At 32.6% G+C, this 17,328-nt stretch overlaps 1 protein-coding gene across 2 annotated transcripts in view; it reads right to left on the reverse strand.

The window, feature by feature from the left end:
* Nucleotides 1–17,328, reverse strand: part of LOC136975644 (C2 domain-containing protein 5) — a 214,485-nt gene that overhangs the window by 101,729 nt on the left and 95,428 nt on the right. For both annotated transcript variants that reach the window (XM_067270731.1, XM_067270732.1), the window contains exons 16-17: nucleotides 12,515–12,604; nucleotides 2,824–2,881 (exon numbers count right to left, since the gene is read on the reverse strand). In XM_067270731.1, coding sequence (XP_067126832.1) covers nucleotides 2,824–2,881; nucleotides 12,515–12,604 — 148 coding nt within the window. The remainder of the gene's footprint in view (nucleotides 1–2,823; nucleotides 2,882–12,514; nucleotides 12,605–17,328) is intronic.

A 17,328-nucleotide genomic window follows, 5' to 3' on the forward strand; every position in this document is an offset into this window, starting at 1 on the left:
TTTTTTTGGAATGAAATTTCCATATTAGAGAAATTTCTGTATGATATAAAAAGTGATGAGAACTGCCAAATTTTAGCAATTCCACAGTTCACAGACTTCTGCACAGCATCAGTTTTGTGTTTACATGTTGACACCACGATGCTTCCCTCGTGCATTAAGACAAAATTACGCAATGAAGACGAAATTACCTCAGATTAAAGAATACTAAACTGAAGGGAAAAAAATACATTATTTAAGATTTGTGTTAACTAAAATTAAACAACCTATGGTACAATTGATATTTTGCAAAAACTGAAGTGGTCTATACTTTTAATTATAATTGTGACCCTTGCTATACTTATGTAAGAGAAACTGAAATAGCTTTAGGTACTAGATTATCAGAACATGCATGATCAATTAAATATGGTTATGCAAACTCGGCAGTGGCTATGCATTGTAACAATTATGGCTGTGAAATCAATAGAACTTGAATTAAAATATTAAAAAAGTAGCAGATGAGCCAGGCATTGCCCAGGCAAAAAATAACATTAAATTTATGTGAAAATCTGGGCTAAACAGAAAAAATTTATATACAGAGGGGATACAAGGTGAGATTCAAAAAATTTTAATCAATATAGATTACCTAAAAGCCCATTTAAAAGATCAACTAAATAAAGATGGCAAAATGCCAAGTGTTTAAATAGTAGCATGATTTGTGCTTGAGAATCACAGAGAAAATTTACTTAAAAAGAGGAATATAGATTTTTATTTCACATCTAAATGTTAAAACTTTAACTCTGAATAATGATATCAGGAAATGATTGTATTTCTCACAGATTTGCTTCCTTTGCAAATGTAACACATCTTCTGAATGAGTTCATCAGAAACCTAACACTCAAAATTCACCTGTTGAATTAGTAACCAAACATTACCTAAAATGGGCATAAGAACTTAAGGGGAGGACCCCAACAAAAAAGGAAAAAGTTTGGATGATGACAGAGTTTTTCGATCATACCTTGATGAAAGGTAATTACGCCACCTCTCAAATTGGCCACTGTCACCTCTTATTAGAGTCCATTTACCTGTTGTACAAGGAATACAGAGTCCATATACCTGACATATAATGGATTGAGTATCCATCTACATTACCCAACCAATCCAGGATTAATCATCTTTTCATCCAACTGGAGAAGGGTCAGACCCCCATCCTCAGCTCAACAGTTCAAAATAGCAATGAATTGAACCTTTAAAGAAATGGTTAATCATCGACTTGTGTACTGGTGTAATCAAATAATTCACTCCCAACAACCTTTGAAAAAACCAGTAATAGTTAATTGAAAACAAACGTTTTCAACCATTAACTCAGTCTTCCTCAGGTTCTAACTATTGAGATTCATTACAAGTTCAAAACAAAGAGTTTTGAACTTGTAATGAATCTCAATAGTTAGAACCTGAGGAAGACTGAGTTAATGGTTGAAAACGTTTGTTTTCAATTAACTATTACTGGTTTTTTCAAAGGTTGTTGGGAGTGAATTACTTTAAAGAAATTCCAAGATGATAATATCCTGGAATTTCTTTAAAGGTTCAATTCATTGCTATTTTGTATAATATAATCCAGGCTTGAAGAGTTTCAACAGTTCAAGGTATTTATCACCTCATGTCCAATTTTTAAACTCTCTCTCTTGATCCAGTACTCTCTCCTATAATTATTAGCTACCACAGCCAAAATTGTAAAGTCTTCTGTATAAATAAATGGGTATTAATTTTGTTAAATGAATAACACAGTGCATTATTTCTCAGATATGACATCTCTCATCTTCCTCCATCCCAGATCCAACCACTTATGTATGCGACTGCTCTCAAAAAAAACAAAATTCCCATGAAGCAACAATATCCTTAACGGTGTCAGGACTGATGTATTGACAATGCCTATATCAGCATTCATTCAACAGCTGACATTTCAAGGCTTCTTTGTAAAAAATTTTCTTTGATTCTTTGCAGTTGTTTTTTTATTTTTTTTGTATTTCATCAAATATGGAAAATCAAAAGCAGCATTTTCAGCATATTTTGCTTTTATATTACCAAAAAGGGAAAAATCCTGTTCAACCAAGAAAAAAATTATGTGATGAATATGGAGAAGACATGTTGACAGAATGACAATGCCAAAACTGGTTTGCAAAATTTCGTTCCTTCAATTTCAATATTGAAGATGCACCATGTTCTGGAAGGCCAGTTGAAGCTGATAAAGACAATAATAAAAGTATTGATTGAAGTAAACTGCCGAATAACAACACGAGCAATCACTGAGATTAAACTTGTCGAATTCAACGATTTATGATTACTCGAAATGACTTGGTTTCATTTCAAAGCTCAGTATATGGGTTCCACATATTCTTAAAGAAATTTACCATTTGCCAAATCTGGACCCTCGGATTATTACTTTGTTCTAGTCTTTACAAAATTTTTTAAATGGTAAAACATTTACTTGAAATGAGGATGTCAAAAATCACTTGGATTAGTTTTTTGTATGCAAAGATCAAAACTTTATGAGCGTGAGATTATGCTGATTACCAGAAAGATAGGGAAAGGTAGTGGACCAAAATTGTCAATATATAATTCAATAAAATATTTATATATTATAAGAAAATTGTGTTTTTTTCCGTAAAAAAACAAAATTACTTTCTGAACAACCCAATATTTAACAATTCTGAGACATTTTTGGTGTTGTTTGTGTGTGAATTTAAATTAAACTGTCACTTTCAATTCAGTTCTTAAAACTTCATCAAAAGCTATCTTAAATCATAAAAAAACTTGCATTCTAACAGTTATAGAAAAAATACTTACATCACTAATTTCTTTAGCATTCTGTTCACCTTTTCCATCCTTTTTTACTCTACACACTCTAAAAATACAATACATATATTAAATATATAATAAATATAATTGTTATAAAATCCATCCAATAAATGAAATGTTGATAAATATATCACACTAACCTTATAATGCTTTGCAGTTATTTTGTAACATATCACAAATGTTTTCGATCCACCCTAGGACTTTCTTCAGGTGGAGTTCTAGAGAAAGTTAGTTCTAGAGAAAACTTTCTCTAGTGCGATTCCCATTCTATTTGATTTCAAATTTCTTTTTTAAACTGTGCCTGTGTCATTATTCTGTTATAACACCCAGTCATACATAGTCTGCCATGCCATCGGGAGTTGTTTTTCATCTTTGAATTGAAAGGCCTTAGCATTTTGCTTTAAAAAATCTCTAATGCCTCCAAATTCCTAAGTTGGTGTATATGATGAGTATGCTGGATCATGGTTGCATGTTGTAATTTGGGTGTAATGCCAGTGAAAATGGCATTACACCTGAATTAGCTAAGGTGGTAGTGTTTTTCTTCTGTACTGAAAAGAAGATTTTTAACAGTTGCATCCAGATGCTAAAAGTGTACCATGAAAACTCATATGAGGGGGTAAGTAAGTAACCCCAACTATAAATAAAATGTATGCATTGTGGATGAAGGGTGTTAGAAATTGTCACCAAGCTGATATATTTTTTTTTATTGCTATGTTTGTTTCTATAACTTTGGATTTTTAAAATAACTCAACTTTTAGAACTTAAAACAATTTTTATTGTTAAAAGTAATTATTATAACATTAAATTAATTGCACTCAGTACATGTTCTAACAATACAGTGGTCCTCTTTCAATGTGTATTTCATGCACTTTGTACAAGATTTCATATAATTTTCTGTCTTCTGAACTTAGACATAGAAAGAATCTCCCTTTTACAGGAATACTTTTAGTAGTATTCCTTGTTGCTTTTTTCGGTTCTATTTGAACTGTCCCTCTTGAAATTGCTCTCATTTGATTGCATTCAAAGCCAAATACTTTTAGTGCTGATACTGAACTCTTATGTAAACCTTGGAATGTTTAGATCTGTATTTCATGTTGGATCTGGCATAATAATTTGCCTACTCTTCAAAAAAACTTTTCAAGCTGATTCACATTTTGGATATTTCTTGGCACAAGTTTTGTTTGCCTCACAATAAATACACATAAATTATAAGCAACTAGATAAATCAAATTAAAAAAAACAGCCATTGGCCATCTTCTTGTCCCAGGCCGACAGATGTATGTTCTAATACATTTGTGAAGTATATAAAGATCTGCTTTGGTTGAATTATAATAATGAATAATCTCCAGCTTCTCACTTAATAAATACACTAAATACACTTTATAGTTATGATTGTAATCAGGATTGCATTTCCTCAAATCAAAATAATATAATATTCACACGAGAGCAATAATCCATCGCGCAGCATCAGATTTTTTTTTTATAGGAACTACTATAATTACTGAATTTTTCTCAAATATACTTCAGAGTATCACAAACCGATGAGAATAAAGTAAAAAAAATTCAAATTTCAAAATTAATATTTTCTACAATATAAACAAAAATATGAGCTGGGGTCACAGGGTAACCCCCTCATCTGCATGCGACTGTCAAAATGAAATTCCAGGGCCTTTCAATCAATTTTAAACAAGAAAAACTACTCTCAAGAGCACTGCAGGTTATGTATGACTCGGCATTATAACAACAACAATGCAGGTGCATGTCGTTAGGAATTTAAAATTTAAAAAGGAAATTCGAAAACAAATAGAATGCATTTGAAATGGAACAGAACAGGAATCACACCAGAAAAGGTTTTCTCTAGAACTCCACCTGAAGGAGGTCCTAGGATGGGCCAAAAACATTTGTGATATCTTACAAAATAACTGCAAAGCATTATAAGGTTAGTGTGATATAAATACAAGTATTTATGCTAACAAATCTATTAAATTATTACCTTACTGTATTTAGTATAAACCAAGGCTATACACACGAGATGTTTCAGGGCTTAACCCTCCATTTTGAAAAAATAAGTATGCTGTACATAACATATACAGTAAGACTTCGCTTAATGCTGTCCCAATTAACGCTGATTCGATATAATGCAATCTGCTCAAAGCCTAAAAAAAGGTCAAAATTTATGCCAATTCAAACTATTGCGACATTCCATTGATTTGTATATAACATGATCATTTACGAACACAAACCAATCAGCAAAAGGTGGCAGTTCGTCGTAGCCTAAATCTATGTTTGGTGCAATTTTGGAAAAAATATATCAACATGGATGCCATAGGCAATATCAACTTCGCATGGCAAGAATTAACTGATGAATGCATGAATGAAGTGTGGAAGACATTATGGCTGAGGTATCCAAGAATTCTCAATGAGAAGAGCCTATTGATGTATCATTAGGTTGACAATTTGGTCAACCTAATCGATACAGCAGGACTAAGAGATGTAGATGATCAGGATATATGAGTTAATGCAGGTTTGTGGGGAGGAGTCTTACCAACAATGACCTTCAAGAATTGGCAGAACAAGAAATTCATTTAGAACTGGAAAATAGAGATTCTGAAAACGAAAAACCCAGAGAATTTCTGTACAGATTTCCTTAGTAAAAGTTTAGTAATGATAATTAAAATCATTGATCAAATTGTAGTGAATGATCCAGATTTTTAAAGGAGTGCAAAAGCAAAATGAGGCGTTTTGGATGTGATCTCCTGCTTCTGACATTTGCTTAAGGAAAGAAAAAAGCAACAAATGAAACTACACAACTTTATTGCAAAAAACAAGAATTTCAGAAAAGCTTGGATCTTTGTCACAAAAAAATTGAACTTTAGAGCCGCCACAAACTACAGGAAGTGAGAGCTAGTGTACGCTCAGTCGCGTTCCCAAGCCCCGCCTTTTTTCCCATGATGCTATGGGCCATTTTTGCTAGGTAAGCTACTCGGGCAAGAAGCAGCCGCAAACTACACGTTTGCTCGCGTAACATAGTCCACATGACGTGGATTCTACAGATGTGGATTGGCTATAGAACAAAGATTTTATTATAACCTACACTTGTAATCAGTCAGCTTTTGTTCCGAACTTTGAAACAGTGTGGGAAAAACATGCTTCCTAATTAAGCCTAACTAAGCTTAAGTCTATTTATAAATAACTATTTACTATTTTAATATACAACGTTTATACCATTTTCTTTTCAATACTGAATGTATTAATCATGTAATTTACATACATCAATAAAATTCTATTATTTCTTTTTTGACATGTGGCATGTTTATGTAGTCATCCATTTGCCCTTGCTCTCTCTTGCTAGTGTAATGCTCTCATTGGTGAATTCTGTGAACAGCAAGAGTACTCTCGTATCGCTGCTCTAGCAAAGGAAAAACCATGTGAGCAAGAAGAGAGGGGCAAAGCCTTTGACATCATTGGTTGTGCTAGGGCACATCTGCTAGCATTCTGCTCTTGCAAAGTGCTAGTTTGCAGCAGCTCTTACATTTCTGTGTCCATAAGTTTGTGTGTTATTTAACATATATTATTATGCAAATTAATATAAAAATAACTAAAAGTAAAATCTGTTTATCTTTGGTCATGTGTTCCCCTTTCCTTATTTACTCTATGTAAAAATGACCTCGTTTAACACTTTGTCATTTAGGAATGCATCCTCCACATTAAGCAGGGTCTTACTGTACTTATTCTGTATTCATTTAGTTCCTTCTTAGTTTACTGTATTGTATTACTTTATATACCTATATTATACATAAATATTAATTATCAATATTATAAATATTAAATATTAATAAACTACATTAAAAAACTGATTTTTTAAAATCCCACCCTTTTAAAAATCCTATGCACAGACCAGGTACTAACATCCATCTTCATATCAAGATAATTACATTAGCTCATCCAGAACTAAAATATATATACAGGCCATTCTGAAAGTTTCCGGATACACTGAACCTGTTTCTTGTTACTTTGTCCAACTTCATATCTTCTTGAAGTACTCTCCCTGATATATATCTGCGTACCACACCAGGATAATGATAAAATAAGACTCACTATAACCAATAACCAATGCAAAGTACGATAAAGCCTTGAATAACAAACGTTTTCAAATCCTTTCTGATACTCAATGCCCCATTGCATGAGGGAAAACCAGCTCTAGAAGCAGTGACACTAGTCTTCTGAGATGTCTGTCAAGATGTGTCTATACACAGCAACTGCCTCTTCCCAACTCCTAAAAGACATCCCTTCAGGACCTCTTTGGCTTTGGGAAACAGAAATAAGTCACTGGGTGCAAAATCTGGACTATAAGATGGATGGATGACCAACTGCACTCTGGCATCATTCAAGCAGTCCACTGTTCTCATAACTACGTGCCATTGCATTGTCAGGATGCAGCAATAATCCATAAAGACCTGTTTTAGGATGCCACTTGCAGATTTCTTGAGAGACTTGAGGAAGACAAATGGTGACATACCATTCAGGATCAGCCATCTTCTCATCCTCAAGAGCTATAATGTCAACATAACCTTGTCTTCCAAAGAATGTTATCATCATTTTCCAACCGACACTTGGACATTTGACTTTAACAGGTGGTGCTTCATTGGAGATAACCCAAACTGCAAACTATCTCTTGCTTTTGGGGTCATACTGGTAGATCCAGGTCTCATCACTACTGACAATGTCCCACATGTTTTGAGCTTTCCTGTTGAAATTTTTCCCACATATAGCGATCCCATTCCACACAGGTTTCTTTTTGCAGTTCAGTCAAAGAATGAGGCACCCACTGAGACACAATCTTCCCTATGCAAAGATGATTGTGCAAGATACCATTCACTGCAGTAAGTCCAACACCCAGAGTAGTATGCTCAATATCCTTATGAGTTATATTGGTGTCTTCTCCAACAAATTTCTCGACATGAACCATATTTTCCTGAGTCACTGCAGTTGCAGGTTGATCATTTCTCTCTATCTTTAAGGTTGTTTCTGCCAGGTCTAAATTCTCCAAACCACCAGAATACCTGTGTTCTCAATGGACAAGAATCAGGAAATGTGCCCGCAAATGGTGGAGGCACTGGGACTCTGACAAACCAGATTTAAAGTCATAAAACACTATTGCTCAAAAATGTTCCCATGTCAGCTCCATTTTCAACATCCAGATATAATGGCACCACCAAGGTCAGGTGCTTCCCACATGTGAGAAATTTCAAGGACGCAGGTATACTGTTGAACTTTGCTCAGAAAATGTTTAGCACTAAAACATTACAAACCCTTTTTTTCCTGTGTTCAATAGTTTTCATGTATCTGGAAACTTTTAGTGTGGCCCTAGTATAAAAAAAATCATCAACCTTTATCTTCAATTGATGTATTAAATAATCAAAACACTGTTCTGTCTAGAATACACTGACAATGGCCTTCAGAGTGCAAATGTTTTGATTATTTAACACATTAATTGAAGATAAAGATTGATGATTGTTTTTTTTTTATACTAGAGCCATCCTTAAAGTCCAGATACATGAAAAACTATTGAACACAGGAAGAAAAAGAATCTGCAATTCTTTAGTGCTAAACATTTGCTGAGCAAAGTTCAACAAGGATGCAGGTATACACCTGCATCCTTGAAATTTCTAACGTGGATAGCACCTGATGTGATGATTTGTTGATTTTTTAAAATGTGAAACATTTTAAATCATCAACAAATCATTTCATCAAGCAAAGAGAAAAAGAAAGACTAACACAATTTTAGAGGCTAACAATCTCCTAATTCAATATCTGTTATGCATAAATTTAAGTGATGCCTAATTGGAAAGCCATGGTGTAAGGAACTGAGTCCGAGCGTTATTTTTATTTTATTATTATTTTTTGTTTTATTATATTTTGTTTGGGGCTTACGTTTATTTAGGACGAAGGTTCCCCACCACTCTCTTATTAGTAATGAAAAAAGAAGACCCGTAGGAAAAATCTCGCGCACTTGCACTGCCCAGCGGAAGCAAACAGTTCGCAGAAAAAAAATGGAGGGGGGGGAATCCTCACACTCACTAGCAAAGAAATACTTACTAAACAGTCATAACATCCCAGAAAATTGTGCTAAATACTTTGTAAACGGTTTATAAGCTTTTGTCGGAAAATTAAAGCTGCCAGAAAGAAACTTAATGTTAGAAAACTAAGTATGCAAAGAAGGGGAGTAACCCAGCTGAGTTGTGACGTCACCTCACAGCATAAAACCAACATGTCAACCGAAGAAAGCGAGGTGAATTCCAGAGTGAGGTGATTCCTGGTCGAAGTTCAGATTGAGAATTTGGCGATTCAAGGTGTTAAAGAGGAATTCGATTAACGATTTGACGATAGCGAAAAGATTGAGGAAACAGGTTCCTAGTATAGTGAGGTGACGGATAGACGTTTAGTTCGTAAGAGATTCTGTTCATAGTTCCTAAGTATTTGATTTGTCGAATTTTCAAAGGGAAATTAAGATTAAGTTAAGCTAAGTAGCTGAGTTTTATTGTCGGGTTGACTTGTTGATTTTTGTTAATAAATTTTGTTTTGGATTATAGACAATTGCACATAGTAAATTCTATTTACTAATTAAATATATTTGAAACTTTTTCTTTGACTCGATATTTGTTGTTATTCTTACTAATATTTTCGGTGCACACATAAAAGCCCAGGCCTGGCAAACTAATCTCGGATCCACGTAAAGTACCCGTTAGGTTAACGGAAGTTTTACCAGCTGCGGTTAGTGTCGGTTTCCTAAGAAACTAAAAATAGTACTTTACAATGCTGAGATGGATAAGATAAAAAATTAAAATAAAACAAAGATAGATAAAGAAACAAACCAGACAAAGAGTATATTCAAGTTCAAACAATGCTTTCCAAGCAGTAGAAAGGAAATTTCGACTTTTACAATTAATGCACATTGCTTTGTTTTTGATTCAATATATTTTGAGATGTTCTAGCAGCTTTAGGTCTTCTATATTTCTTGTAAACAGTAGCATGCCAAGAATAGACTAGGGAAACTAGGCTAGTACCCTAAATTCCTTCAAGTACCGTCTGATTATTTTTTTAATGCATTTGTATTTGAAATCTTTCACTTGAAAAATATGTATTCTTTTGTGTATTTTATCCAACTGGCCTCCCCTCTTCTACACTAAGTTCAATTCTTCCATGAACCAACCTGAACACCCCTCAGTTCTCTTTTAGTTGACTCATTGATAGGATTAGCTTGCAGAAACATGTTCCTTTCATATTGTTGTGTTTTGCACACATCCAGGCAGTTCTGTAATAAAAGATTTTGTTTCCTGTTCATATTGATAACAACATTGCATTAGTGATTTTTGAATTTCTATTATTATAAAACACAAAAGTTGTTATCTAAAGTGTGACTCTACTTAAAAGAGGGTTTATGTAATTGTAAAGTTTTGAATTCAACACAGAAGGAGACTCATTAGGAGAAGCAGGTTCCTCGCAGCAAAGCATAAAGCAGTTTGAATCTGTGAATGATGCAGCTGATCTAGATAAATCATCACAGCAGAGTGAAGACAATCAAATATTTCTGTGCTGTATTATGGACTGCCTGCTGAAAACATCATTTGGAGCCTAACATTTTAAAAAAAACAATCCGAGATCTCGACGGGATAAGGATGACCTAAAGAAGATGTCGTAAGATTACCATACCAATTTTAAAGATTTTTTAACTTTTTTAACTTTATTGGTTTTTCTGTGTTTTTTAAAGGAACTTTTTAAAGAATAGGCAGTTGAGTAGCCTAAAAAGGAAGGTCCGGCTGTCTATAAAATTGTTCTGGAACATCAGTGTAAATGGTGATCGTCTAATAAATTTTGGAGCGACTTGTCTCTTGTTTGTAAAAAATATATTTATCCATCCGACGAAAATTAAACAAAAAACAATCCATTAATGAGTTGTTTAACTTTCCTGGCACATTTCAAACTGTATGGTGCCATTTGTTATCATATTTTATTAAAAACTTTTTATATTTTTAATTATTATAAAAAGGCAAAAAGCTTAGTTTTGAGAGTAGATGATTTGAGATGATTTTATTAAAAAAATTGTAAATGCTAACAACAAGTAAAATTGTCATTAAGTCCAACCTACTCAAGGTATGATACATAACTTTCCTTTATCTCCATACCCTGTCAACATTTGACCACTAAAATTTAATAGTCCCTGATACTCGAACGCCACTGCAAATTTCAGAAATTTCCAACAAAAGACACAGGAGTTATTAAGGTTCAAAGAGAGTGAACAAAATCATGCCCTTATTTACACTAATATTCATTCATACAGAATAAACCCCAAATTCTTTGCATTTTTCAATTGTTTCAAAGTTTCCTGAATCCAAAAATGAAAAAATCTTGGGAGGTCAATTTTTGACCAATTGCCATATTCTCCATTATACAGGAGAGAGAGAGAAAAGTAAAATTATGTGCAAATAAACTGAGTTTTTCTGGGTGTTTAAATAATAATTCTTATAACACGTAATAAATGAGTTTTCTTCTTTCATTTATATCCACAAGATGTTCATATATACTAGATAAGACAGTGTATAAGATGACTCCTATGTATTCACACCTTGTTTAAAATCTGTCAATTAAAAGTATTTCAGACACCCCTTGTGCAGAGGTTCTTACAGGTAATTTCATCTGTGATTCCATGATCCAATTATGACATCATTTCCTCACCTATTAGTCTCTGCATTCCCCTTTCCATTATGTAATATTCGGACAAGTCTACTTAAGCCCATTTTGCACAAAATTATGTAAATTTATTAACCTGTCCCATGTTATTCCCAACATATCTCAGGTCACAACCTGCTGACCTTGACCGGTGGACCCAAGATATCTTGTTTCAGCATTGGACTGTTTTTGAAACTATTGGGTTGGCCAGAAAGTTCATGCCGATTTTGAAGAAAAATTGAAATGCAGGAGATTTAAATTTTAGTATACATTTTGATATTAAGCTAGTTGTAGTTGTATATCTAATTTTTCATTTGTGACACATTAATACTCAAACTGCTCCTCCAGGCTAATTACATTGATAAACATCGTCTCCAGTTTTGCAATGTCACCTATCTTGTAGTTTATGAGATATAAGCACAACAAGATTTGCCATTCTTTTGGTTGCTCCAGTTTTCATAGAACCCTATACTGAACCAAACTTAAAGATGTATATATTCAGGTCAAAAACAAGAGTGTGACAGACAGATTTCATGGTATTTGTGAATTCCCTGACTTTCCCTGCTAAAAATCTTATTCCCTGACCTTCCCTGACTTAGCAGGTCTGTACAGACCCTGCTTGTGTCCTAACTGAATATCACATTTCTTTCTCATTATAAAACAGCTGGAATATGATTTGGCTGGTTTCTTCTGTAAATGAGTCTAGCATTCTTCATTTTAGCAATCAATTCATACAGAGGATTGATTGAAGGCAATTGTGGATGTTTGCATAGGTTTATAATATTTGTTTTTGAATGTTTGTTTTGAGTGTTTTGGATGTATATGTGAAGATAAAATGATTGATATAGCCTTAAGGCACCCATGGAATCTTGCTACTTGCCAAATTTTTTTTAACAAAAAGCCTCATAAAATCATAGAAAATTCAGTACATTAAAATAAAATCACAAACCTAGCTTGTATAAAACAGCCTTTTCCAGTTATTGGAATATTACTAGGTGGTTCTATTGTCATGAAAAGAACATCTGGGACTTTGGCTCTTCTGCAAGAAACAATAAAATCAAAATAAATTTTTTATTTATATATTTATAAAATTATATTCACTGTAATCCAAAAAATAATTTACTCAACATATATATTTAAAGTTCAAACAGATTCACATATTTTTATGAATAACTGAGAATTCTTCAAGAACAAAACATTCCAAGAAATAAAACAAGAAATATAGTACATGCTCACTAATTGAAATTTGTGCTAACCAAAACAAACTTTTAGTCTTCTTTAATTATTTTATCAATGTTAATAACAAAATTTATATAAATTTAAGTCATGCTTAATTATGTGAGTCCTGGACAGAGTCTGAATCCCTCATTAAATGCCCAAAAATTCCATTCACTTAAATATTTTATTAACAACAAAATGTGTAAAATAGTAGGTATAAACAGTATAAACAGTATGGTCGACCCAAATAAAGTCATGGATGGGAATGTTTAGAATGTCACTTGAAAAACATTGAGCTTTGACTGATGCTTGTAGATGTCACATTTGGAAATAAAGGAAGAAATGTAGCATTCCTTTGAAAGAAAAACTATCACATTGTAACTTTTATTAATTGTAAAAAATTCCTAGGTGTCAGAAAAGAAAATATCACTTGAGATATAAGCAAAAATTTCAAAGTTCAATCAACACTTGTGGATCAAATCAAACAAAGGGGTCAAATTAATTAAGAGAGCTGATATCTTCCCACACCAATATGGTCATCTAATTTCACCCAGAAACAGGAAAGAGACCAATTGGAAAAGTGGAGAGAGAAAATCAGAACTAATCAAATTAAGAATTTCAGGAATAAATAATTTAAAAACTCTAAAATTTAAGAACAAAAGTTGTCACATCTCCCTAGCTTAACCTGTTTATCCTCTGTGTGGTGTCCCTCTTGTCTTGGACTTCATCTTTCTTCTGCCAAAAATCACATCTGACTTCCAGCCAGCCTGCCCTGGGGCAGTCCAACTGCAATCAAAGCTCTGTTTGATTACTACTAAACCTCAGATCGCCATTGGACAACCAATAACAATGAACTACAGACTGAACTTTCCACACTGTTTCTGTCATAGAGAAAAGTTCTTGACAGAAATTGTGTAAGCATCACTTTCCAAATAAACAGCTTGTTATATAAAAATGACCCATTTCAGTGTTGACAACCACACGCACATTCCTCCCTCACCCCTCGTTCATGTTGACAAAAATAAGGATTAACCTCCCCCTTTTTCCCTATTGGCAATCTCTCATAAATTATGTTTTTTATAAGTTATATAAAATAGAAGTCATCATCATCATCATCATCATCAATTTCACATTGAAAATGTAAAATAGGGAAATGATGTATGCTTTATAAATCTCTGGTGAGTTATATTGGCCATCATTTTCCTCCATACACCTCAGTTTGGGCTGAATCGTAGATGAATTGTGGTGATGCATTATTGATGTTTGTGATTTGGCTGACATATTGTTAGAATTGTCTGTACTTCTCTTCCTGTACACATTAGTCAGACAGAAGAGACTTGGCCTATAAAAATCAAGACTAAGTGGATGATAATGATGATGATCCATCAATTTGACTTAGAATCATATACATTGTTTATTAGAGGTAATGCTTAGCTTTCATCTAAAATCTCACTGTTATATTTATGGTCTTGCCAGGTGTAACTAAATTTAAGCAAGTTATTTTAAAACTGTTGACAAGGGTTGACATATTTTTTTGATGGCTAGAATCCCGGTTTAAAATGCACGAAGAAATATAGCTTTACTGGTGTAGTAGAAAACTTGGATTTTTGTGATGAGGTCAAATTTCCATATTTTGCTCAGGTTAAATGAACAACTTCAATTGATTAAACAAAACACTCCAAAATGCCTTCTTATTACTCAGGAATGATAAGAATCCCACTAATAAGAGGAATCTACCTAGGATGTACTCAATTCCTTTACAGGATTACAGAGTGAATCATTGCTACAAATGTTGGAGTGACAATCTTTGAACACTAGAATCAAGGAACATTAAGACATAATTAGGAAGTTCCTATGTAAAATTGCCTTAGAGGTCTTTGCCCGTGACTGTGACATTAATCATTCTTTTATTAGTGTGTACTGTACATACTACATTGTGCCTTGGCACCAAGATAACTTAGATATTTGGAAAGTCTAAAAATTTATATAGCTATCAAGAAAAAGACTGCAATTAACTTCAAACATTATGCAGTGGCATCACATGCTTAGACGACATTATTTCAAGTTTTATAGTATTCATCACCTTTTGCTTTATTTGTTTTTACTCATTATATTTGTATATTTCACTGTATTTATTTATTTAATTTTTTTATTTTGTATTTAATATTTTCCATGCTAATTTTTAATCTTATTTTCTACATTTTACTTATTATATTTATGTTCCCGTGCATGTGACTCGCTACTTAAATTTACATTTTTCAAATGCTTATAATTTCAAATTTGTTTTCTGTTTCACTCTAGAACTTAAAAATGTCCATAATACATGATTAAAAAAAAAAAACATTCATGTCATAATAAACTTTCTATATTTTACTGGACTGAAAGTTTTTTGGAGTTAATTTTTGTTCAGGTTTTTGCAGTGTTGAAGGGCTATCTGCTTTCTATGGATTGTACTGTACCTTTAATTGTATTGGATCTTAAGTCATCAATACAATAGAATGACAATTTATTATCAGTTGAGCATCATGGAAAATAGTTATTTATAAATAAATATATTTATTTATTTATTATTTACTTTTGTTACAATTTTCAGGGGTTGCACTGTATAGTGCCAAAATCACCAGTTAGCAATATTTTTATGAAAGTGGCAATAAAAATATAGTACTGGCAATTGCAAGTGTCAATAAAAACTCTAGTTCACTTGTTTCAGCATAAAATTGAATCACTAATCACACTTCGGAAAAACGGCAAAATGTCGAGCTGCTTCTTCCTTACAATGGAAGTCCTGTGGACCACACACCCAGGGTGCTTACACTTTTTGAATCAAGTTGATCCAAAATTACTCTGATCATTCAAATCCTGTATACAAACAAACTAAAACATTCTGATCAATCTCTATCTACACATACAAACGTCATCTAGGATTAACTGGATCACAATCAAACTAATCCGAGTGAATGATAGGATTGTTCAAATCAAATAAAAAAAATTAAAGATGGTGACCACAATGGTTAAAGTCAAGCTTATAGCTTTATACTTAATGGCAAAGAAATACATTTAACTGTCAACAATTAAAAATACTGTACTTAAAACTTATAAATGGTAAGTAAAAACATTATTATTGAAATATCTGATAAACTGAGATAAAATAATTATTTAGAGACAATTTTGCAAGATTATACAGCAAGAATGTATGGAATACACTCTCCCTTTTTTGCCATTTTGTAGGCAGATCTATTCACAGTGTAAATACGATTCTATCCTACTTGTATACTTTCTGCTAACTAAAACACATGACAGAAGTGATCTGTATCACATGACATGGATTGATCCAATCTCACAGATCAATCCATCTGAAACAAAAAGTATATGCTCTCTTAGCAATTTCATGACATCACGTGACAAGCTTGGGCAAAAAAAGTAGGAAGTGACATTAAGAACCAAAGGCAGTTTTTTGCAATGTCACCCAGCATTTCCAGATGGGGATTTTTTTATTTAATGACAAATGGATGTCAGGAAATGATATAAAACAAGAGATTAAAAATTGTGATAAGCTGTAAATGAAAGAAATAATAATGCTAATAATGCAGTAAAATAATAATGTTACACATAAAGAAACTAAACTAAAATGCCAAAGGTTTAAACCTACATCATCTCATTCACTTGGTTATTGCCATTCTGGGATGTAAAACTTCCAAAGACTTATAAGCTAAACACTAAATTTTTAGAGGCCCAATTTTTGGAAACACTTGAAAGTGGGTTCTATTATTTGCATGAGAAGCTGTTTGTGTTTAAGGCTACAGGCTCACCATGTTTCATTAGAATTGGAGATCCAAACATCTGATCCTCTTCTTGTAAGTGACAGCTTAACTTATTACATTTGCTTCAAAAATGCCAAATTGATAAAGCTACCAGCACCAGCATTAATAAGTAACTAAAACTGTTGGTGAAAAATAATTTAAAGTGGCAAAAAAAATTTTAAACTAGTAAAATGGGGGTGATATTTTAAAATTCTCCAAAGCACCCTCTGAATTTTATTTACTTTGATTTTTTTTGCAAACAAAAGAAACACATGCTGTGCTTGAGTTTCTTGGTAAAGATTTTTTCTTTTCATTTTTTTACTACAGTTTGTAATAAATAACTGATATTTTTCATCTGTCTATGATAAAAATTGAATTCTCTGTTAATTTTTATGAAGAGATGTCTAAGTTTAGCAAAGAGGTGTGAAACAGGTACATGCAAACTGCTTGATATAAAGTGGAATATTTCAGGAACAAATATGTCAATATTTATAAATGTTATATCAAAATATAGAGAAGAATATTCTCCTTGGTGCAAAAATAAAATATGTAATTGCAAAATTTTATCTGTTATCAAAGTAATGTAATTTTTCATTATAAATTTAAGTGATTATATATAATTTTTTGTAAGTAATTTTTTACAATTAATTAAAATAAACTGTACTGTTGACAACTACATAATGTAATGAATATAAATGATTTTTTTCTGATGTGTATGATAAACATTGAATTTTTGCAAATTTTT

The sequence above is a fragment of the Centruroides vittatus genome, unplaced genomic scaffold (assembly GCF_030686945.1).
Source record: "Centruroides vittatus isolate TY-2023 unplaced genomic scaffold, ASM3068694v2 contig_377, whole genome shotgun sequence".
Lineage (NCBI taxonomy): Eukaryota > Metazoa > Arthropoda > Arachnida > Scorpiones > Buthidae > Centruroides > Centruroides vittatus.